The following is a 23,846-nucleotide window of genomic DNA, read 5'->3' on the forward strand; positions in this document are numbered from 1 at the left end:
CTTCCCACAGTAAACAAATATTTTTTATTTGCCTTCCTTTCCAATGTGCACATTTCAGCAGTTTTCAGCACCACTGTGTTGCCAGTTTTTACAATAAGCCGATTTCCAGCTGTGTAAAACTATCTGCGTGCTGATCTTACAGACATGAAAAAACATTATTTAAATAAAATAAAGACTTTTATTTAGTTTCGTTTATTGTCACGTGTACCGAGGTACAGTGAAAAGCTTTTTGTTGTGTGTGGAAGTTAGTGGAAAGACTAGACATGATTACAATCGACAGATACATGATAAAGTGAATAACATTTTGTGCAAGATAAAGTCCCGTAAAGTCCAATTGAAAATTTTACAACTGTGGTCATGAATAAGATTTCTGCACAGAAAGTTGAATTTGTGCAAAAGAGACATTCTATTCCCATGTTCTTCCCAAAGTCCAGAAGGATTCAACCAAATATACTGGTACTCCTGTGCATGATAAAAAGCTGCTGAAAAACTTGATCTAGTTGTTCTGATTTTTTTGCAATCATAAATATATCTTGAAAATATTAGTCAATGAGAAGAGCGATATTGTAAATATATCTCAAGGATACCTATGCAACATGATTCTTCTATTTTTGGTTAATTTATTTAAATTCATATTCTTGACACAATACTGAAGTAAACAAAATAAAAATGTTTAAAGAGTAATCAAATAATTAAGTGCTTTCTGTCCAACGCACTTGGATGATGTGTAAAGCTGATGTCAGTGTAATTAAAACTATTAAGAGCATATGTATTCTGTGATGTGGTTTTCTAACCTGGCCTATTTATTGTCATATTTAAGTTGTACTGAAGGAGAGTCCATTACTGAAGGTATTCGGATTGAGCTGTCAGAAGGAAAAGAATTTGGCTCCAAAATTACAACGAGTGTACTGGAATCTAGGAACATGGTGGGAGGGTTTTTAATGAAGTGCTGTGCAGAGAATATCGTAGGATCAATCTGCAAGAAAAGATTTCTTCCAAAGCAAGGTAATTGGCTTCATTCATTCAAGTTTTATCATTCCTTAAGCAAAGTTAGTACCAACATTTTGAACTAATTATGATGCAGAAGTCTGGTAGAATGTACATAGAACAGTACCTCACAGGTACAGACCCTTTAGATCACAACGTCCAAACATGATGCCAAGTTAAACAGACCTCCTGTGCGTGCACGCGATCCACATCCCTGCATTCCCTTGTGCCTATCTAAAAGAATATGGAAGAATATGTACAAGGAATAATAATGTTGGTGCTACACCATATTGTTGTTCTTATGGGATCATTGAAATTGTATGGCTAAGAAGTAGGTTATGCAGCCCATCGAGCTGTAATTTATTTATTCAAAATAAAATTAATACCCCTCTTTTTTTTACAGATGTGAAATTTTTGCAGTCTCTCTTCTACATCACAGCTGGAATATTTATTCTTGTTATAATTGCTTTAATGGCTTTCATATTCTACAGATACAAGAAGGTAAATGGTCATAGTATTAATAATGGATATGTATTAAATATTTTATGTATGTAATATGATCAACTTAAAAATTATGTTCAATGAAAAAGTTACAGTTGTTCCACATGCATTCTGAAAAGGCTGCTCAGATCAGAGTTTATATCCAGTTGGCAGGTTGAATTAGAGTTGTGAGAGATTTGTCTCAAATGTATGTTCTCACCTCTTAAACTTCCATGGAGTTGTTTCTAATTGTGTTGCTGCACCAAAATCTTGCTTTTCTTTTCACTGTGCAAATTATGTTATATTTATTGTCTGAGTCTACATCCCTATAATGCTGGTGTGAACAAACTTTTCATTGTACCTGTACCTCACTGTACTTGTGCATATGACAATAAAGTCAACTTGACTGGATTGAGCTTGACACAACACAAGAGACGAGTGTATTCTAGGTGAGAGTTCACTTGTTCAATTCCTTAGATACTGTTATAAGAACAATAAAAGAAGAAACTGAAGGCCATTCTTATCCTAACTAAAACAGATTAATATTATTTTTGGGATATGCTTTCACTAAATTGGAAATTGAGTTAGAACAGAAATATTGTATCTATTAGAATACAGTGTTCAGATTTCTATAGTTCTATAATCATCATCTTCTTAGTAAGAATAGCTGCTTCAGTAATAACTGATGATCCAACGTAAATTTGTCGTTGAATAATGGGTATCCTTATCTTCATTTAAGCAACCTGGCTATGAAAGTCAACTCCAAATGATACAGATGGTTGGATCTTCTGAGAATGAATACCATTATGTTGATTTTAGTCAAATTGCTTATGATATAAAATGGGAATTTCCTCGAGAAAATCTAGAACTGGGTAAGTATCCGTTCCAAAATGTACCACAAAATATATACTTCCACGAGAAGGGCAAGGATGGCATAGTGACTAATAAAATTGGCTGCCCAGCTTCAGGGCAATTTTTTTTTAAATGTTTTTTTTTTGTGTTTACTTAACTGCCATTCAAAACTACAAATTCAATTTCTATTTTATATCCATAATAATTATTCCTTATTTGTTATCATTGTCCAGTATGAACTGTAAATAAGATTTGGTCCAGTTCTTTGCTAATTTTTTTTATCCCGCAGGGAGTGTACTTGGCTCTGGAGCATTTGGAAAAGTCGTTGAAGCCACAGCATACGGAATTAGTAAAGTCGATATTCCTGTCAAAGTAGCTGTGAAGATGTTAAAGGGTCTGTTCAATTTATGGCACACTTTCTTTGTAAGATACTTATGCTCAAGAAACCATTCAAATAAAAATGGAAGACACAAAAAGATGGAGCAACTCAGTGGGTCAGGCAGCATCTCTAGAGACAAAGAATAAGCGATGTTTTGGCTTGAGGCCCTTCTCCAGAAGAGGGATAGACCAGCATCTGCAGTTCCTTCCTACACAAATAAGCATGATATCAGTTTTCAGATTTTTGGGGGAATTTTCTATTCACATGAATTAATTTATTTATTAAAAGTTATTTTGGATTATTAAATAAAAATAAAAGCTACAACACTTAACTATAGCTAAAAGCAATTTGCTGACTGCAACAGACACAAAAAGCTGGAGTAAGCAGGGCAGACAGCATCTCTGGAGAAAAGGAATAGGTGACATTGCGGGTCGAGACCCTTCTCCAGACTGACTGTGTTCCTTTAAAGTTTCTGTTGTTTTATTATCTTGTATTTGGAATACTATTTATTTTATTCATAGTCCCACCTGCCTGTGTTTGACCCATATCCCTCTGTACCTGTCCCATCCATATACCTGTCTAATTGATTCTTAAACGTTGCAATAGTCCCTAGCTCATCTACCTACTCTGGCAGTTCGTTCCATACACCCACCACCCTTTTTGTGAAAATTTACCCCTCAGATTCCTATTGAATCTTCCCCCCCCTCACCTTAAACCTATATCCTCTGGTTTTCAATTCCTCTGCTCTGGGCAAGAGACTCAGTCTACCCAAACTATTCCTTTCATGATTTTAAGGTTTGCTTGAGGTTCTCTGCCTTTCCCAATGTTCTCTCTCCCTATTTTCAACAATCAAACATCAGGGATTGCCATGAACTTTATGAAAATGTACCAATTTTTCAAGGAAGGTCCATGAATATCATTGAAGCATGTAAAATAATGGCTTAGAACACATGCACACTATGATTTAAATTAAAATAAGAAAATTAAAATAATATATTTTCATTCTCCACTTAAAAGAAAAATATGAACGCCCTGAAAAAGATGCCTTGATGTCTGAATTGAAAATGATGATTCACATGGGGAGCCATGAAAATGTTGTGAATCTTTTAGGAGCTTGCACAAACTTGGGTAAGTAACTGCACTCAAAGTATTTATGCCTTCTTTATATTCAAATCATGCTATTTATGAATGCTTTAATTTGTGCTGTTTTAGGTCCAGTTTATTTAATCTTTGAATACTGTTGCTATGGAGACCTTCTTAATTACTTAAAAAATAACCGGGAGAAGTTCCATAGGACATTAACAGATGTCTTTGCACACAACAACTTCAGCTTCTATCACAACCTTCACAATGACCCACAATTACGGTAACATGGATTTTTCTACTGGAATTATCTGGTCAAAATTGTTACTTAAGGGCCTGTCCCAGTTATACGATTTTTAAGGCGACTGTCAAAGTCATAGCAGATCGCCAAAATTTTCTTTTACCCTACGACAATGACCACGAAAATGCCGAGTCAGGTCTATACAAGTTACTTTTTTTGTGAAACTAGCACCTGGCTAAGAGATTACACCGTCTTCGGAAACATCACGAAATTCCCACGCTTACCTGACCGTCAAACTGTCGCCTCCAATCTACCTGTCAAATGTCCTGATGGTAAATAAATTGGTTAAACAAAACTATCTTCGGGTATCTTCAAATGCCTTTTCTTAATTTAATATTACGTGCTTCTAAATGCATCTGCGACAACCTAGCAAACCTGGGGACAGCTTGCGACAGCGCCCGCAATAAGCTACGATACCAGGTGACAAGCCAGCTGTCGCCGAGAAATTTATATCTGGAAAATTTTTCCTTGATGCGCCGAGATCCGCTACGATTCATTGAAGACTCCTCACGATCATGCCCGCAACACCCCGGCAAGGGTTCGGCAACAGCCTAGTCGCCGGCAGTCGCCTTAAAATCGCCTAAGTGGGACAGGCCCTTTACTGCAATCTGTTAAATTGCCCTGAATGGCAAAATTAATGGCAATATCATTGCATATTTTAAAAATATTTCTGGTTTAGTTCAATATATAATTTTTTTAAAATGTGTGCTGTCTGTGTCTATGTGCTGGTGATTTTCATTATACCTGTACCTCACAATATTTGTGCATTTGACTATAAACACAACATGACTTGAAATGCAACCGGACTCGTAACATTTAAAACTGATGAATATTTTTTTTCAAATCTGGTCTGTTCTGTTGGCTTTAAGTATTACCGTAGTTCACAAAAATGTGTTTCCTGCGGTTAATTATAGGATCAATTTATACTTCAAAATATCCATAATATTTGAGGCATGGAGAATGGTGAATGTCAGAGGTGATGTGTGTTTGAGATAGATCATGACCCAGTCTGCTGGTTCATGTGCAAATGACCCTTTTTTTTATTGTGGTAGTGGATAGTGCCTATAATTATCCTTCAACAAATACTCTAAGAGAAATGAACTAGCGGCCGACCGAGTCCAGTCCACGGAGATTATGCGTTTTTTTAACTTGTATATTCTTTTTTAATTTATTTTAAGTACTAACACACCAGAATTTTTTTTTTCTATTCTGTTTTGTAGTTTAGCACAGTCCGCTAACACTTTCATTTCACTGCACATCTTGTATATGTATGTGACAAATAAACTTGACTTGACTTGACATCCTTATTTGTGCAGATATACTGTGTGCAAATAGGCATTTGGCTGCAATGCAGCAGTACAGTCCCATTTCTTTCTACTTGCCAAAGACATGCAAGTCCTTGTGACCACGTCGTTTTTCTCCAAGATCTTCAGTTTCCTCCCACACTCCAAAGGCGTACCGGTATGTAGGTTAATTGGCTTGGTGCATGTGTAAATTGTCCCTGGTGTGTGTAGGATAGTGTTAATGTGCGGGGATCGCTGGTTGGCCCAGACTCGGTGGGCCGAAGGGCATGTTTCCATGCTGTATCTCTGAACTACATTGCCTGTTGAGGTCACAATTACATGGCTAAATGCTAGCAGCTGTGAGAAATTGACTGCAACTTCTCACTAATGGCTGGTGTTTCTGAAAGACCATGTGGTTACACAAGAGAGACAAGGTGCTGTTAAGCAGCATGATGCGTATTATAAAGCAGCATTACAGGAACACACATTTTTTCTTTTCCCCCTCTAATCCTGTTGCACCTTGATCAATGTTAACAGAATATTCAACACTCGCATTATAAGTAATCACCAAAGATCACTTCTTTATGGGTGTTTCCCCTCATGCACCCTAGCAATACTTCATGAATAGATCTAAAAAGCATGAGTGTTTTCTCCTTTCTGTCATGGGCCACAGCGGCCAAGTATGGTGTTACAGTTGCTGGAGACCAGCAAACACGGCACATTTCAGGATTAACATTTAGTAACTTCCTTATCTCGATAACCCAACTTTGAGTTTGAGTTTAGTTTCTTGTTGGGTGACCGAGGTATAGTGAAAAGCTTTTGTTGCGTGCCAACCAGTCAGCAGAATGACAATATATGATTACAATCAAGCCATCCACAGTGTACAGGTACATGATAAAGGAAGTTTTCTTGCTTAAATAAAAGACACAAGGTGCTGAAGTAACATAGCGGGTCAGGCAGAATTACCAGAGAACATGGATTGGCGACGTTTCAGGTCAGGACCCTTATTCAGAAGAAAATTTCCGACCTCAAATGCCACCTATTCATGTACTCTAGAGATGCTGCCTTATCCGCTGAGTTACTGCAACAGTTTGTGTCTTTTTTTGTAAAATAGCACCTGCAGTTCTTTGTATCTTGTTCTTGCTTTAGCTAATCAATAAGAGTGGAAACTTGTTCAAGATCATTCATATTTTCAGATTTGCTGTTTACTTATAAATCAACCACTAGAAGTAATGAGTGTTTTACTTTACTTATCGATATTTGTTTTCCAAGAAAATGCTTTAAACTGGGAATTGTATGTGTTACCGTAATATCTTTATTTCATATTTTGATTAGATACAATGGTAGAAATTTACTGCAAAATGAATCGTATATACCAATGAACAGAAAGATTGGTACAGATACATTGTCACATACCAGCGACTGTGATTTATTGTTCAGCGAGAATAACCTAACGAGCCCAATCAATATGGGTAAGCAGTTTCCTATAAACAAGCACAATTTGTGAACAGCCGATTCTTTGGTACTGTGTGTAAAATATAGAGAACTAAAATGTGTGATTAGCAGATGTGTATCAATTTTTTATATTTTGAGCAGATAGAATAAGAACATTGTTACAATCAGTTCTCTTTATCTTATAAAAGGCATAAGTTCTCAATTGCTTGAAATCCATAACATAGAGTCATATAAGCACAGAAACAGGCCCTTCAGCCCAACTTGTCCATACCAACCAAGATGCCCTATCTACACTAGTCTCACCTGCCCGCCTTTGGCCCATATCCCTCTAAACTTTTCCTATCCATCTGTCCAAATGACTTTTACTGTTGTTATAATACCATCTCGACTACCTCCTATGGCAGCTCGTTCCATATACCCACCACCCTCTGTGTGAACATAAACAACATGTTACACTGCAGTTCAGTAAAGATATTCAACCAAGGAATAAATCACATTCTGACAGGTATTTTCCACAGATGATCCATTGAAGAATGTAGTAACACCTAAAGCAAGCACTATAGAAGTGTGGTGAATGATACTCAGGATATCTAATGCAAAGCAATAACACATGCATCATGTTTCATGAGTATGGAAAACCTTGTCATAGAATTAAGGTGTGGGGCAAGTTTCCTTTCACACAGAGAGTGGTGGGGGCCTGGAACACCCTGCCATCTGAGGTGGTGGGGGCAGATATAATAGTCACGTTTAAGAGACTTTTAGATAGGCACATAGAAGGACAGGGAATGGAGGGATATGGATCGTGTGCAGGCAGATGAGATCAGTTTAACGGTATCAAGTTCGGCACAACATGGGCTAAAGGGCCCCATTCCTTCTGCAGTTGTACAGGGCCCTAGTGAGACCGCACCTGGAGTACTGTGTGCAGTTTTGGTCTCCAAATTTGAGGAAGGATATTCTTGCTATTGAGGGCGTGCAGCGTAGGTTTTCTAGGTTAATTCCCGGAATGGCGGGACTGTCATATGTTGAAAGACTGGAGCGACTAGGCTTGTATATACTGGAATTTAGAAGGATGAGAGAGGATCTTATTGAAACATATAAGATTATTAAGGGGTTGGACACGTTAGCGGCAGGAAACATGTTCCCAATGTTGGGGGAGTCCAGAACCAGGGGCCACAGTTTAAGAATAAGGGGTAGGCCATTTAGAACGGAGATGAGGAAAAATATTTTCAGTCAGAGAGTTGTAAATCTGTGGAATTCTCTGCCTCAGAAGGCAGTGGAGGCCAATTCTCTGAATGCATTCAAGAGAGAGCTAGATAGAGCTCTTAAGGATAGCGGAGTCAGGGGGTATGGGGAGAAGGCAGGAACGGGGTACTGATTAAGAATGATCAGCCATGATCACATTGAATGGTGATGCTGGCTCGAAGGGCCAAATGGCCTACTCCTGCGTGTATTGTCTATTGTCTACTGTTCTGTGTTCTAATTGAAAATTGAAATTTTTTTTAACACTCAGAAATAACTTCCATTCACTTTTTTAATGCTTTAAGATTTACTTTTAATCGTTTGAAATATTAATAAAGCTAGTAAATAATGAAGAAGTTGCTATTGGTAAGCAATTTTCCATTGATCATTGTTACAGCCTTAAAGTTATTAGAATCATATGTTGTGGCTCTTGTGACTTTATTCTTACATGATAATAAATTTCAATGTGAAACAAAATCTTGACCGGAAATCCCAAGTCCTTTTGTGGAATTAATTTATATTAATTGTGCAAATATAGAGTCATCGAATCACACAATGCGGGAACAGTCCCTTCGGCCCAACTTGCCCACGCTGACTAACATGCCCCATCTACACTAGTCCCACCTGCCTGTATTTGGCCCATATTCCTCAGAGAATATAAAAGCAATTGTACTCAACCAAACCGAGTCCAAATAAAAGAGAAAAAGTCTGTTATCTCAAGTTACCTTATGCTATAATTTTGATTTCTACAAGACAAATGGTTAATGCACATGTCTATAGCAAACAACAAACTTGATATGAGTTTTCCAACAAAGAGCAAATGCAGTTTTGTGTAAATACTCCAGTATTTTGTATAAATATCGCAGTTACTCACGACTAAACCTTAAATACATTTTTGGGACTTTTAATTTATTAGCTGACTATCAGAATGCCAGTAAATATGAAGAAGATGATCTACACGTTGTTACATTTGAAGATCTTCTCAGCTTTTCATACCAAGTTGCCAAAGGAATGGATTTCCTCACATCAAGAAGTGTAAGCTTACTTAAGCAATCTTTGTGTCACGTATTTAAAGTCTGTATTGCCACAGTAAGTTAATCACTGGCTCTATGTTAGTGCATTCACAGGGACCTGGCAGCCAGGAATGTGTTAGTGACACATGGGAAAGTTGCAAAGATATGCGACTTTGGATTAGCAAGGGACATCATGCAAGATTCCAACTACGTCATGAGAGGCAATGTAAGTCTATGTTCTTTTTTTGTTCCCTTGTCCAATCTGATATCTGCACTTTGGAATTAATTTCAGTATTTGACACCAGTGTACATCAGACAAGAGTCATCTACCTGTTGTACATACCTTGTAATTCATTCTATTTTTTCGCCTTCACCCAAAAGAAGACCAGGAATGGTTAAATGGAGTTCTAATCTGCAGGGCTTTTTTGAACAAGTGGAAAAATTTAGAAATATTCTCACAAAGAATTCTTCTGGCGGCATTTGCTAGGTAACAATCAGGAGGAAACGTCCTGTAACCAACATTAAATGCCAATCATTGCTGCTGCCTGCTGTTGATAAGATTAACGAACTCATAGAAAGATAGACACAGAAAATAGGTGCAGGAGTAGACCATTCGGTCCTTCGAGGCAGCACCGCCATTCAATATGATCATGGCTGATCATCCAAAATCAGTACCTCATTCCTGCTTTTTCCCCATATCCCTTGATTCCATTAGCCTTAAGAGCTATATCTAACTCTCTCTTGAAAACATCCAGTGAATTGGCCTCCACTACCTTCTGTGGCAGTGAACCTGGCATAAGCTAAGCTTTTTTGCCTTGCTTAGCTTTTCTCAGACAAAATTAATGAATACTTCTGGGGAAATATTTATTTGGTCATAATTTTAAAGAAGTCAAGCAAATTTTGGATATCTGGTAAGTACAGAAAATTCTCGAAATTCATACGCTATCCATCAATTTCAGTGAAAGACCTCAGCAATTAATGGTGCTGATGTGATTATTAATTCTGGTAAGTTTCAAAGAATTAAATTAATTGTTTGTCATTTGCTAAACTATATCAAAGCATCATCTCAAGTCTGAAGAAGGGGTCCGGATCCAAAATGTCACCTATCCATGTTCTCCAGAGGTGCGGTCCGACCCGTTGAGTTACTCCAACACTTTCTGCTCTTCACAAGATTTCAACATCTGCAGTTCCTTGTGTCTCTATCTCAAGCATCACTTCTTTCCACATTTTCCACAATTCTAGGCGCAATCTGCTGCCATTTTTTCATCATAGAGCAAACCCCTCATCTCAAGAATCAGCCTAGTGATCCTTCATTGCCCTCCCTCCAAGGAAAGTACCAAATTGGGGTGGCACGGTGGTGCAGCGGTAGAGTTGCTGCCTTACAGTGCCAGAGAATTGGGTTCAATCCTGACTATGGGTGCCGTCTGTATGGAGTTTGTACGTTCTCCCCGTGACCTGCATGGATTTTCTCCAGGTGCTCCGGTTTCCTCCCACACTCCAAAGACATTAATTTACTTGGTAAAATTGTAAATTGTCCCTAGTGTGTCGGGTAGTGTTAGTGTGCTGGTCAGCGTGGACTCGGTGGGCCAAAGGGCCTGTTGCCGCGCTGTATCCCTAAACCAAATTAAACTAAAGTACATTTGGTAAGGAGACTAGACACCTATTCCACGGGTGAGTTCACTTAGGATTCTGTATGATTGGCCAGTTCTGATGTAAAATCACGCACCTTCATTTTGTTTTCCTCATTCCAAAGATGTCACCTGATCTCTTGAATAATTCCAATGTTCTCTTTTAATGCCATGTTCTGCACCTTAGTTCCTACAGGTTTATTCTCTCCCCCGTGTTTCTACCATCATTCATCTCCCTCTACTTTCTTTCCTCCACAAAGATGAGCTATAATTTAAAAACATTAAATGTCTTCTATTTAGCACCAAAAGCAATTATGCCACCTGGACACCCTTGGTATGCATTCTACCATTGATACTCCAATTGAAAATATGTTTATTTTCTCACTATGCCAGTCTTCAAACTGGAACATTCATTTGTGTTCCTTTCTCCACAGAGGCTGTCTGACCTACTGAATCACTGCAGTATTTTATACTTTTAGTTAAGAAATCATTTAAGTGCTCTGCAGAAGAATCTCATTATTGAGCCTCTCATTATACTGAGAAAGAGTTATTAAGGTGGTTTGTTGCCGCATCTCACATAGTCACAGCACAGAAACAGGCCTTTCACCCACCTCATCCATGCCAACCAAGATGCCCCATCTTTGCCTGTCCCATTTGCCTGCATTTGGCTCGGATCCCTCTAAACCTTTCCTACCCATGTATCTACCCAAATGTCTTTTAAATGTTGTTATTGTACCTGCCTCAACTACCTCCTCTGGCAGCTCATTCGATATTCCCAACACCCTCTGAGTGAGAAAGTTGTCCCTCAGGCTTCTATTAAATCTTTCCTCTCTCACTTTAAATCTTTAATCTTTAGATCTTTAATTATTCTATTTTGTTTCCCTATTAAATGTAGGCACGATTACCTGTCAAGTGGATGGCTCCTGAAAGCTTGTTTGAAGGCAGTTACACAATTTATAGTGATGTCTGGTCATACGGAATCTTATTATGGGAAATATTCTCACTTGGTAATGATGGATTCTTTTTTGTCCAAATGTTATCCCATGATTTCTGTTTAGTTGTATTGCTTAATATCACATCTTGACTGCCTTCAGGTGTCAATCCATATCCTGGAATCCAAGTAGATACAAACTTTTACAAGTTAATTAAGAGTGGATTTAAGATGGATCAACCATTTTACGCAACAGAAGCAATGTAAGTTTTTCTCAAGATTAGCACAAAATGCTGGAGTAACTCAGCGGGTCAGGCAGCATCTCTCGAGAAAAGGAATAGGCGATGTTTTGGGTCGGAATCCTTCTTCAGATTGAAAGATAGAAGGGGGGCGGGCGAATCTGGAGGGTTTCTATTAAATCCTTTACCTCTCACCAGTTGATTAAATTCACTTTCTCCTTTGGGTGCAAGAGTCCACAGGTAAAATTGACAGTGAAGTTCTAATGTGAAACCATCCTTGAAGAATGTGAAATGCCTTTTGGATGAAAGAAACCAGTAAATAACTACTGTATTGCAATATACACCAATGAGCCAAAACATTATGACCACTGACAGTTGAAGTGAATAACATTGATTATCTGTAGGAAAAAAACTGCAGATGCTGTTTTAAATCGAAGGTAGACACAAAATGCTGGAGTAACTCAGCGGGTCAGGCAGCATCTCGGGAGAGAAAGAATGGGTGACGTTGCGGGTCGAGACCTTCAGAGTGCCCATGATAACCACTGTCCACCGTCAAAAACGCCTACATTGGGCACGGGTGCATTGGAACTGGACCTTGGATCAGTGGAAGAAGGTCGCCTGGTCCGATGAGACCCGTTTTCGTTTAGATCGCGTGGATGGCCGTGTACGTGTGCGCCGTTTACCTGGGGAAGTGATGGCACCAGTATGCACTGTGGGAAGCCGAAAAGCCGGTGGAGGGAGTGTGATGCTCTGGACAATGTTCTGCTGGGAAACCCTAGGTCTGGCCATTCATGTGGACGTCAATTTGACACGTGTCACCTACATAAACATCGTTGCAGACCAGGTACACCCCTTCATGGCAATGGTATTCCCTGATGGCAGTGGCCTCTTTCAGCAGGATAATGCACCCTGCCACACTGCACACATTGTTCGGGAATGGTTTGAGGAACATGATGAAGTGTACACGGTGTTGCCCTGGCCTCCAAATTCTCCAGATCTCAATCCGATTGAGCATCTGTGGGATGTGTTGGATCGACAAGTCAGACCCAGGCCGGCTGCACCTCGCAATTTACAGGACTTGAAGGATCTGCTGCTAATGTTTTGGTGCCAGATACCACAGGACACCTTCAGGGGTCTTGTAGAGTCCATGCCTCGGTGGGTCGGTGCTGTTTTGGCGGCACACGGAAGACTAACTGCTTATTATGCAGGTGGTCATAATGTTTTGGCTCATCAGTGTACAGCAATGGCACTTTGGATCCTACCTAGACCATCATTTCAGTCATTCTTAGCCACTCATAAGGGGCAAAGCAGCAAGCACATTAATTTTAAGCAAACATTATGGGATTGAAGCAGTTCATTTATTTTGATCCAATGTATTTCTTTGTTCCCCATTTCCTAACTTACTTTTCCATGTTTCCACAGCTACAATGTGATACTAAACTGCTGGGCTCTTGATCCAGGAAAAAGACTCGCATTTTCAGACTTAGTTTGTATTTTTGAAAAGCAGCTTGCAGATGCCGAAGTGGCTGTAAGTGAACATGAAATGATTTAGTTTAGTTTATTGTCACGTGTATCTAGGAATAACTTTTGTTGCATGCTATCCAGTCAGTGGAAAGACTATACACAATTTCATTCAAGCTGTCCACAGCGCACAGATACAGGATAAAGGAAATAATATTTAGTGCAAGATAAGTCCAGTGACGTCCAATCAAAGGTAGTCCGAGGGGCTCCAATGAGCTAGATGATAGTTAAGGACCACTCTCTAATTGGGGCAGCCCTTACCATATTTATTGGACTTGATAAGAAGAGGTTTGTATTCATGCAAAATAATCTATCTGTTTGGCACCTGAACATCACTGGCTATTTTACTAGTTAGTAACAAATAAGTTAATTAGTCATTGCTGTTGTCCAGGCAAACATGTAACCTGTTTGTCCATGGTAAGGTCTTGTGCACAGGTAAGTGATAAGTGGCCTGTTGATTTAAGGTTGATAATGATGGCTGAGAAATAAATTTGCCCAGGACCCTAGTGCAATGTGCCTGCTCTTCCAGATTGGACAGCAAGGACAGGGTGGCACAGTGGTATAGTGGTAGTTGCTCCCTCTCAGCGCCAGAGACCTGGGTTCAATCCTAACTATGTGTGTTATCTGTATGTAGTTTGTACGTTCTCCCTGTGACCATGTGGGTTTTCTCCGGGTGCTTTGGTTTCCTCCCACATTCCAAAGGCGTCCACATTTGTAGGTTATTTGGCTTCTGTAAATTATCCCTAGTGTGTCGGATAGAACCAGTGTATGGGTGATCACTGGTCAGCGTGGACTCGGTGGGCCTGTTTCCACGCTGTATCTCTAAACTAAACAAAGCTAAACTAAGTCCTGTTTTAACAGGTTAGGCAGCATCTCTGGAAGACATAGATAGGCAACATTTCCAGTTGTGACCCTTCTTCAGACTAATAAGTCCTGACCCAAAACCTCACCTATTCATGTCCTACAGTTTTGCTCCCTAAACCGCTGAGTTACTCCAGCACTTTGCATCTTATTATTATATTATGCATTTGGTTAGTGAGTTATTAGCTAAGTTATTCTGTTCATCTTAGTATTATCTATTCTACCTTTAATAGTTTTCTTACAAGCCATTTTTTTAGCCACATTGTGGAAATATTATCATCTCACACACTTATTATCAACTATAATACATAATAGATTCCATTGACTATAATTTTATGCTAACTTATTGTTTTGGTTTATTTATGTTCAGGTTTACCACAACAATGTGGAGTCCAAATGCAATCTAGACTATAAAAACAGTCATTAATTCTAGGAGGAGAGTCTCGATCCAGTCTGCAACATCACTGAATGAAAATGATCCAATGGATGAAGAAATCAAAATGTAATTTCACAGTTGTATCTGACCAAAATGACACGTGTAGCTTTACAGTACTCCGAACATGTTAGTTTTACTTTAAACTAATCAATCAATTTCAAAGCTGCTAACATATAGAACGCTATAATGCTTCCAGCTATTTGGGTTTTCCTGTGTTGTCGTTAAATTGTTCTGGAATTTTGAGCTGTCACAAATTTATATGTTTCTCTTTTGTATTACAAACCGGCAGATTTAATAACTGTTGAAATTAAATGATGAAGATTCACAGAATTTATAATGAAAAACTGGGAGATAGTCTCTTGAAATGCTGAGGTGAAGAGGTTTTGAAGAGCATCTTTCTAGGCAGGAAAGAGACAACATAAGCTAAGAGTGAAAAGGCAGAGAGAATGAATAAGGGAATTCAGGGTTTATAGTGTGGATATAAAAACAGAATGGAGGTCAGACTTAATCTGCGGGAAAAGAGACAGTGTTAACATTTCAGGTCCAAAAATTGGTAAGTCTCTGGGAATGCCGATGACTGAAGTCCTAGTATCATTGAAGGGCTGAGTGGAATGGGCTGTGTAGAAGAGGACACACCATAGGAATGCAGAGTTCCTGAAATATTACTAGGCTAGAGGAAGTTACGGAAATAGCAAGAGTCAAAGTTATGAAGGATTTGTAAAAATAGGAGCTCTAGCAGGGCACAGAGAATGACTTTTTGTTTCCTTTCCCCAGATGTTAAATGAATTGAATAAAATGCATGTTAAAAAATAATCTGCATGTTCTGTTGGATAGATGTAGGTAAACAAATCTTGTGTCCATATGTTATCGCCAGGCTGATGACAACTTTGCTCTATTATATAGGGTATTCTTTACTCTATGATTTACAACAATGGTTTTGTTGAGAAAGGCTATCATCCAGTTCCTATCGTTAAAGGCCTTACAAGAGTGGGGTATGACAGACTAATGCAGAGATAAGTTGAAAGCCATACAAATTGATGTAAATCTAAAGTAACATCTAGGCCAGCACAGCAAGCAATAGTAGATTTACATTCTTTGGTGTTTTAGTTGATTGAAACATTTATGACAATCCTATGGTTTCTTGATCACCATAACAAGTCTTTATTCCAGATTTATTTCAGTAACTAAATTTAAATACCTGGTGGAATTTTATTGATTGCTTTCAAATTATGTCTCCAAGTTTTTGCATTGTTCGTGGTGACTGAACATGGTGCCCCTAAACTTTTTTATAACTGAACAAAATAAAGCATGTCCAATCAGGTTATACTGTTGACCAGAGAGAGCATTGCAGCAATACTCCAGGAGGATATCCTGGATCAAGATTAACATTCTTTTTTTTAACTTCAGCTTTGGTATGTTAGAATAGGTTAAAATTGTATTTATATTGCTCTGCTAACGATGACAGCTATGTTTTCTGGAAGCACTTGAGCGTTTGAGGATGTCTGTAGTGTGCATCAGCAGCAGTCGCTAGGCCGGCTTCATTATAGATTTTAGACAATAACACAAAACAGCTGTAGCCAAGGCTGGAGATGTTTGAGCCGAGGACATCGGTTCCTCGGTGTCCGATGTACCGATCGGCTAACACAATGACACCATTCATGTGATGAACATGATGTCGATCTAAAGAAAAACAACTTTGGATCATTTGAATCACTAGTGGAGCTTATCTTTAGCGATTCACTGATTTAGAAACATAGGAAAATAGGTGCAGGAGTAGGCCATTCGGCCCTTTGAGCCAGCACCGCCATTCAATATGATCATGGCTGATCATCTAAAATCAGTACCCCGTTCCGGCTTTTTCCCCATATCCCTTGATTTCTTTAGCCCTAAGAGTTAAATCTAACTCTCTCTTGAAACATTACTGTGATTTTGAAAGGAACAAAAAAAAATTCGTTTAGTTTATTGTCATGTGTACCGAGGTACAGTGAAAAGCTTTTGTTGTGTGCTAACCAGTCAGCGAAAAGACTACATGATTTTGATCCCAGATTTGTATTTGGCATCAGAATCCATAAATGAGGAACATGATAATTTTGCATGGGTGATAACTGACTTGCGTTTGGTCTGCTAACATTAATAAAACTCAAAAACGACTCAGTTGGAAATGATCATTCATTTTGATAGATATGAATCCTACCTGCTTGCTATTTTACTTTAATTTATTTTTTCCTTTCCCATAATTATGCCTTGGCATTTGTATAGTTGTTTACAATATCTCTCCACTAGCACTTTAGCTTCAGTGTCATTTGTATTTAAAAATTGCTGCTAGTTTACCTTACTACTAACTTCCTCATTTTGAGTTAATGCACCATTATATTTGGTACATGGCATGTTCTGTGGTATTCTGAGCTAGAGTTCAGTGTGTGAGCCAGATTATCTTATGCAGAAAGAGGAAGGAAACAGGTGATGGGAGGGGGGAGGGGGAAGGGTGGTGGGTACTGCATGGGCATTAAAGGAAAGATATTGGGATAACGCTGATTTGCATCACAGCTGAAGTATGCCATACTAATATAATGCATTTTGCTGTAATTGCTATTTGTGTAATTTGAAATAATTATTCAAACCAGTATTATTCAGCTTGCTCTGCACTTGAACATGTAAAAAGCATACTTACTTATCATTACTGCAAGGATAACTAGAAGCTATAACGTGATGTACTGCTGTTATATCTTGAGAATAGTTTTTCATGACTTCATTTCCATCTTCCTGTTCATTGTTATATTTATACTAATGACTACCAGAAGCTGTATTTTTATTAGACCACTTCTCATATTATATTTGAATAAAATCTGATGTTGAATTTAATATGCCATGTTAATGCATATGGTTTTTTTTTGCAGTCTCCAAACAAATGACTCCTTTAATGATTTTTTTAAATCTTTAAATACACCTTTCTTTTACACTGTTATTTCCATCAGCACAGTTTTGGCAGCAATTTTAAAAATTGTATGGTTGGTAACCATTTTAACTCCTTGTCCCATTCCAATACTGACTTTTCTGCCCTGGGCCTCCTCCATGGACAGAGTGAGGCCACACACAAACTGGAGAAACAACACCTCATATTCCACTTGGGTAGCTAGCAACCCAATGGTATGAGTGTCGAATTCTCCAGTGTCAGGTAACAACATAAGTCCACCCTCCCCCACTCAACCTTCCCTGTGCCCACACCTATTTCTCTCCTCCCCCTCCACCTACATTCCTTCCTCTAGCTTCATAATTCACAGCTCTTCAATCCTTTACTCACATTTCCTTTCCTTTCACCTCAGGCCTTTGTCCTACCATCAGCCCATCAAAAAACCCTCCTTGCCTGTATCAACCTATTTCCTGCCATGCTTTGTCCTGCCCCTCCTCTTTCCAGCCTTCTCCCCCCACCCCACCACAATCCGTCGGAAGAAGGATCCCAACCCGAAACATCACCTAACCATGTCCTCCAGGGATGCTGCCTGACTTGTTGAGTTACTCCAGCACTTTGTGTCTTCTCTTCTAAACTTGCATTAGCAGTTCCTTGTTTGTCATTTATACAAATAGCTTACCTACTGTCTGTGCATGATTTGATATTTGAGTGCCTCAGAGCAAAGCACTGCTGAGGATTGTTAGAAATTAGTGAACTTAGATTGTCAACATGGACCAAAGCATGAAGGGGAAAACACTTCAATGGGTGGAGATAAACCTAGCACACAGGGACAAACACAAAAGGCTGGAGTAACTCAGTGGGTCAGGCAGCATCTCTGGAGAAAAAGAATAGGTGACATTTCGGGTCGAGACTGAGAGTCATGGGAAAGAGGAACGAGTGATATAGATGGTACTTAGGAGAAATGATTGAAAGATATACAAAAAGCAATGATAATCAAGGAAATGTGGGGCATACAATAGGCCATTTTTGGTTGTGGAATAGGTGACAATGAGTATACAAACAGAGGATCTCAACAGGACGACAGTAAAACTAGTACGATGACTAGGGTGGGGGAGGACAGAGAGAGAGGGGGTGCAAGGGTTATTTGAAGTTAGAGAAATCAATATTCATACTGCTGAGTTGTAAGCTGCCCAAGCAAAATATGAGATGCTGTTCCTCCAGTTTACATTTGGCCTCACTCTGACAATGGAGGAGGCCCAGGACAGAAAGGTCAGTATGGGAATGGGAAGAGGGGTTAAAGTGTTTGGCAACCGGGAGTTTACGTAGGCCGAGGCGGACTGCATGGAGGTGTTCAGCGAAATGATTGGCGAGTCTGCTCTTGATCTCGCTGATTTATAGGAGTCCACACCTGGAACAGCGGATGCAGTTGGAGGAGCTGTCGTCCTTGGCTCAAACATCTCCAGCCACTTCATCATTGATCGTCAAGGTCAATATGGGTAGAAATGAGGAATTGTAAGGGTAAAAAGACCCTAATGGAAGTTATCTACAGGCCCCCAAACAGTAGCCTCAACATAGGGTGCAAGTTGAATGAGGAGCTAAAATTGGCATGTCGCAAATGTAATGCTACGGTGGTTATGGGAGATTTCAACATGCAGGTAGACTGGGAAAATCAGGTTGGTAATGGACCCCAGGAAAGAGTTTGTGGAGTGTCTCAGAGATGGATTCTTAGAACAGCTTGTACTGGAGCCTACTGGGGAGAAGGCAATTCTGGATTTAGTGTTGTGTAATGAACCTGATCTGATAAGGGGACTCGAGGTAAAAGAGCCATTAGGATGCAGTGATCACAATATGATAAGTTTTACTCTACAAATTGAGAGGGAGAAGGGAAAATCGGAAGTGTCAGTATTACAGTATAGCAAAGGGGATTACAGAGGCATGAGGCAGGAGCTGACCAGAATTGACTGGAAGGAGGCCCTCGCAGGGAAGACGGTGGAACATCAATGGCAGGTATTCCTGGGAATAATGCAGAAGTTGCAGGATCAATTTATCCCAAAGAGGAGGAAAGATTCCAAGGGGAGTAAGAGACACCCATGGCTGACAAAGGAAGTCAAGGACAGCATAAAAATAAAAGAGCAAAGTACAACAAAGCAAAGAAGAGTAGAAAGCCAGAGGATTGGGACTCTTTTAAAGAGCAACAGAAGATGACTAAGAAGGCAATACAGGGAGAAAAGATGAGGTACGAGGGTAAACTAGCCAATAATATAAAGGAGGATAGTAAAAACTTTTTCAGGTATGTAAAGAGGAAAAAAATAGTCAAGGCAAATGTGGGTCCCTTGAAGACAGAAGCGGGGGAATTTATTATGGGAAACAAGGAAATGGCAGACGAGTTGAACCAGTACTTTGGATCTGTCTTCACTAAGGAAGATACAAGCAATCTCCCAGATGTTCTAGTGGGCAGAGATCCTAGGGTGACGGAGGAACTGAAGGAAATCCACATTAGGCAGGAAATGGTGTTGGGTAGACTGACGGGACTGAAGGCTGATAAATCCCCAGGGCCTGATGGTCTGCATCCCAGAGTACTTAAGGAGGTGGCGCTAGAAATTGTGGACGCATTGGTGATCATTTTCCAATGTTCTATAGATTCAGGATCAGTTCCTGTGGATTGGAGGGTAGCTAATGTTGTCCCACTTTTTAAGATAGGAGGGAGAGAGAAAACGGGAAATTATAGACCAGTTAGTCTGACATCAGTGGTGGGGAAGATGCTGGAGTCAATTATAAAAGGCGAAATTGCGGACCATTTGGATACTCGTAACAGGATTGTTTCGAGTCAGCATGGATTTACGAAGGGGAAATCATGCTTGACTAATCTTCTGGAATTCTTCGAGGATGTAACCAGGAAAATTGACAGGGGAGAGCCGGTGGATGTGGTGTACCTTGACTTTCAGAAAGCCTTTGACAAGGTTCCACATAGGAGATTAGTGGGCAAAATTAGAGCACATGGTATTATCATATCATATCATACACATACAGCCGGAAACAGGCCTTTTCGGCCCACCAAGTCCGTGCCGCCCAGCGATCCCCGCACATTAACACTATCCTACACACACTAGGGACAATTTTTACATTTACCCAGTCAATTAACCTACATACCTGTACGTCTTTGGAGGTAGGGTACTGACATGGATAGAAAATTGGTTGACAGACAGAAAGCAAAGAGTGGGGATAAATGGGTCCCTTTCAGAATGGCAGACAGTAACTAGTGGGGTACCACAAGGCTCGGTGCTGGGACCGCAGTTATTTACAATATACATTAATGACTTGGATGAAGGGATTAAAAGTACCATTAGCAAATTTGCAGATGATACAAAGCTGGGTGGTAGTGTGAACTGTGAGGAAGATGCTATGAGGTTGCAGGGTGACTTGGACAGGTTGTGTGAGTGGGCGGATGCATGGCAGATGCAGTTTAATGTGGATAAGTGTGAGGTTATCCACTTTGGTGGTAAGAATAGGAAGGCAGAGTATTATCTGAATGGTGTCAAGTTAGGAACAGGGGACGTACAACGAGATCTGGGTGTCCTAGTGCATCAGTCACTGAAAGGAAACATGCAGGTACAGCAGGCAGTGAAGAAAGCCAATGGAATGTTGGCCTTCGTAACAAGAGGAGTTGAGTATAGGAGCAAAGAGGTCCTTCTGCAGTTGTACAGGGCCCTAGTGAGACCGCTGTGGAAGGAAACCGGAGCACCTGGAGGAAACTTAATGGGAACAATGTGCCAACATTACACAGGGAGCATCCAAGCTCAGGATTAAACCCAGGCCTCTGGCTCTGTGAGGCAGCTGCTCTATCAGTTGTGTCACTGTGCCACCCCTTTACTTACATGTTACAGAGTCATAGAAGTCACAGAGAGATGCAACACAGAAATAGGCCCGTCAACCACCCATTTACACTAATCCTATATTAGTAACCACTTAATATTCTGTTGGATTCCACAAGGTGGATGATGAGAAGAAATTTTCCATCACAAGGAAATCTAAAACTTCAGGACAAAGATTTAGAATATAGATCTCCCACTGAGGACGGAGATGAGGAATTTCCTATGCTAGAGGGCTGTGGCAGTGGAGACGTTGAATTCATTCAAGGCAAAAATAGATTTTTATACAAGGAAGTCAAAGGTTTTGGTAGGAACATGCAAAGAAATAGAGCTGAGACCAAGATCAGATCAGCTTTGATTTTATTAAAAGATGGGCCTGGATGAAGCCTTGCATGATTGGCATCTGCTTTTAATTCTTATATTCTTAATTTCCTAAAATCCTCTTCAAACACCTGCTTCACATGTACCCCCCCCCCCCCCCCCCCCCCGATCACGCCATCAACACCAACAAACCTCTTACCTCCACCACAATCCCACCCCCTCCAAATCATCCACAAATCATTTAACTCACTCTCACTGGAGCTTCAGAACTGGACAGGTCTCTCCTCCTGTGCTACTTATGCAACATCTGGTACTCTTCTAAGAATTAAAATGGTTCCCCACAACAAAAATATATATTACCTAGAACATAAAAGAATGGAGTCTGTGTCGAACATGATGCCAACATGAACTATTCTCATCTGCCTATACATGATCCAAATCCCTTAATTCCCTGCAGACCCATGTACCTTCAAAAAGCTTCTTAAATGTCACTATGGTATCTGCCTCCACCACCATCCCTTCTAGACACCCACCATCCTCTGTGTAAAAAAATATGCCCTGCACTTTGCCCCTCTCTCCTTCAAACTCTGCTCTCATCTTTGACATTTCCACCCTGGAAAAAAGGTTTCTGACTGTCTATCCTATCTATGCCTCTCACATTTTAAATACTGTACTTCTACCCAGCTTCCACTCACCCTCCGACATTCCAGCCAAAACAATCCAACTTTGGCCAAACTCTCCTTATTGCTAATATTCTCTAATCCAAGCAGCTTCTGGTAAACTTATCCTGCACACTATTCTCTGGTCAGGATGGAAATGGACAATAACTGTGCATTCCCCAAAGTCTCTTGAGGATTGGAAATATGTACAATTGCTACTGGCATAGAGCACAGCATAATTAATAAAGAATTGCAATTCATAGAAGAGATAATTTCCAAGGCTTCTGGCCACTGGAAATGTTGCCATCTAGACTTGGATCCACTTGAAAATTTGAAAGTGTGGTCAATGCCCAGTGAGGTAGCAAGTGATTTTTGATTCCACAGCCATCCACATTCCATAGGACATAGTAATTCCAAAATTGTCCAAAGATGACTCTCCCAACCAAACATTGGCTTATGGCTTGGAGCACTGCAAGGCACAATACCATTTCCCCTGCCCACCAGCCAACACCTGGACAGAAAGCTAAACACAGTGACATTGATGAAAGAGGAAAGGGTAGTTGTGCAGATAAGGACACAAAGTACTAGAGACATAGTTATAGTCTTAGACAGTGAAAACAGGCCCTTCAGTCCAACTTGTTCACACTGACAAACATGTCCCATCTACACTAGTCCCATCTTCCTGCTTTTGGTCCAAAAGGGAACTCAAGATAAAGGAACCTTTAGGCGGTAGTGACCATAATATGATAAGTTTTAGAAATGCGTGCACTAAAGGTGCAGCAGTTATAATGGGTGACGTCAATTTACATATAGATTGGGTGAACCAAACTGGCAGGGGTGCTGAGGAAGAGGATTTCTTGGAATGTTTGAGAGATGGTTTTCTAAACCAACATGTCGAGGAACCAACGAGAGAACAGGCCATTCTAGACTGGGTATTGAGTAATGAGGAAGGGTTAGTTAGCAGTCTTGTTGTGCGAGGCTCCTTGGGCAAGAGTGATCATAATATGGTAGAGTTCTTCATTAGGATGGAGAGTGACAAAGTCAATACAGAAACAAGTGTTCTGAAGTTAAAGAAAGGTAACTTTGAGGGTATGAGGCGTGAATTGTCCAAGATAGACTGGCGATTGATGCTGAAAGGGTTTAATGGTGGACATGCAATGGAAGGCATTTAAAGGTCGCATGGATGAACTACAACAAGTGTTCATCCCAGTTTGGCAAAAGAACAAACCAGGAAAGGTAGTGCATCCGTGGCTAACAAGGGAAATCAAGGATAGTATTAAAACAAAAGATGAAGCATACAGATTAGCCAGAAAAAGTAGCATACCAGAGGACTGGGAGAAATTCAGAGTCCAGCAGAGGAGGACAAAGGGCTTAATTAGGAAAGGGAAAATAGATTAT

General features: G+C 39.9%; 1 protein-coding gene across 1 annotated transcript in view; it reads left to right on the forward strand.

Moving 5' to 3' along the window:
• Window positions 1-17,146, forward strand: part of LOC144595524 (receptor-type tyrosine-protein kinase FLT3-like) — a 51,161-nt gene extending 34,015 nt beyond the window's left edge. Inside the window, exons 13-25 of the mRNA XM_078403045.1 lie at window positions 821-1,005; window positions 1,391-1,488; window positions 2,207-2,339; window positions 2,609-2,713; window positions 3,716-3,826; window positions 3,911-4,064; window positions 6,701-6,837; window positions 8,976-9,094; window positions 9,176-9,298; window positions 11,596-11,707; window positions 11,795-11,894; window positions 13,293-13,398; window positions 14,623-17,146. Coding sequence (XP_078259171.1) covers window positions 821-1,005; window positions 1,391-1,488; window positions 2,207-2,339; window positions 2,609-2,713; window positions 3,716-3,826; window positions 3,911-4,064; window positions 6,701-6,837; window positions 8,976-9,094; window positions 9,176-9,298; window positions 11,596-11,707; window positions 11,795-11,894; window positions 13,293-13,398; window positions 14,623-14,679 — 1,540 coding nt within the window. The 3' untranslated portion in view covers window positions 14,680-17,146. The remainder of the gene's footprint in view (window positions 1-820; window positions 1,006-1,390; window positions 1,489-2,206; window positions 2,340-2,608; window positions 2,714-3,715; window positions 3,827-3,910; window positions 4,065-6,700; window positions 6,838-8,975; window positions 9,095-9,175; window positions 9,299-11,595; window positions 11,708-11,794; window positions 11,895-13,292; window positions 13,399-14,622) is intronic.
• Window positions 17,147-23,846: the final 6,700 nt, after the last annotated feature.

This window comes from Rhinoraja longicauda, chromosome 7 (assembly GCF_053455715.1).
Source record: "Rhinoraja longicauda isolate Sanriku21f chromosome 7, sRhiLon1.1, whole genome shotgun sequence".
Taxonomy (NCBI): domain Eukaryota; kingdom Metazoa; phylum Chordata; class Chondrichthyes; order Rajiformes; family Arhynchobatidae; genus Rhinoraja; species Rhinoraja longicauda.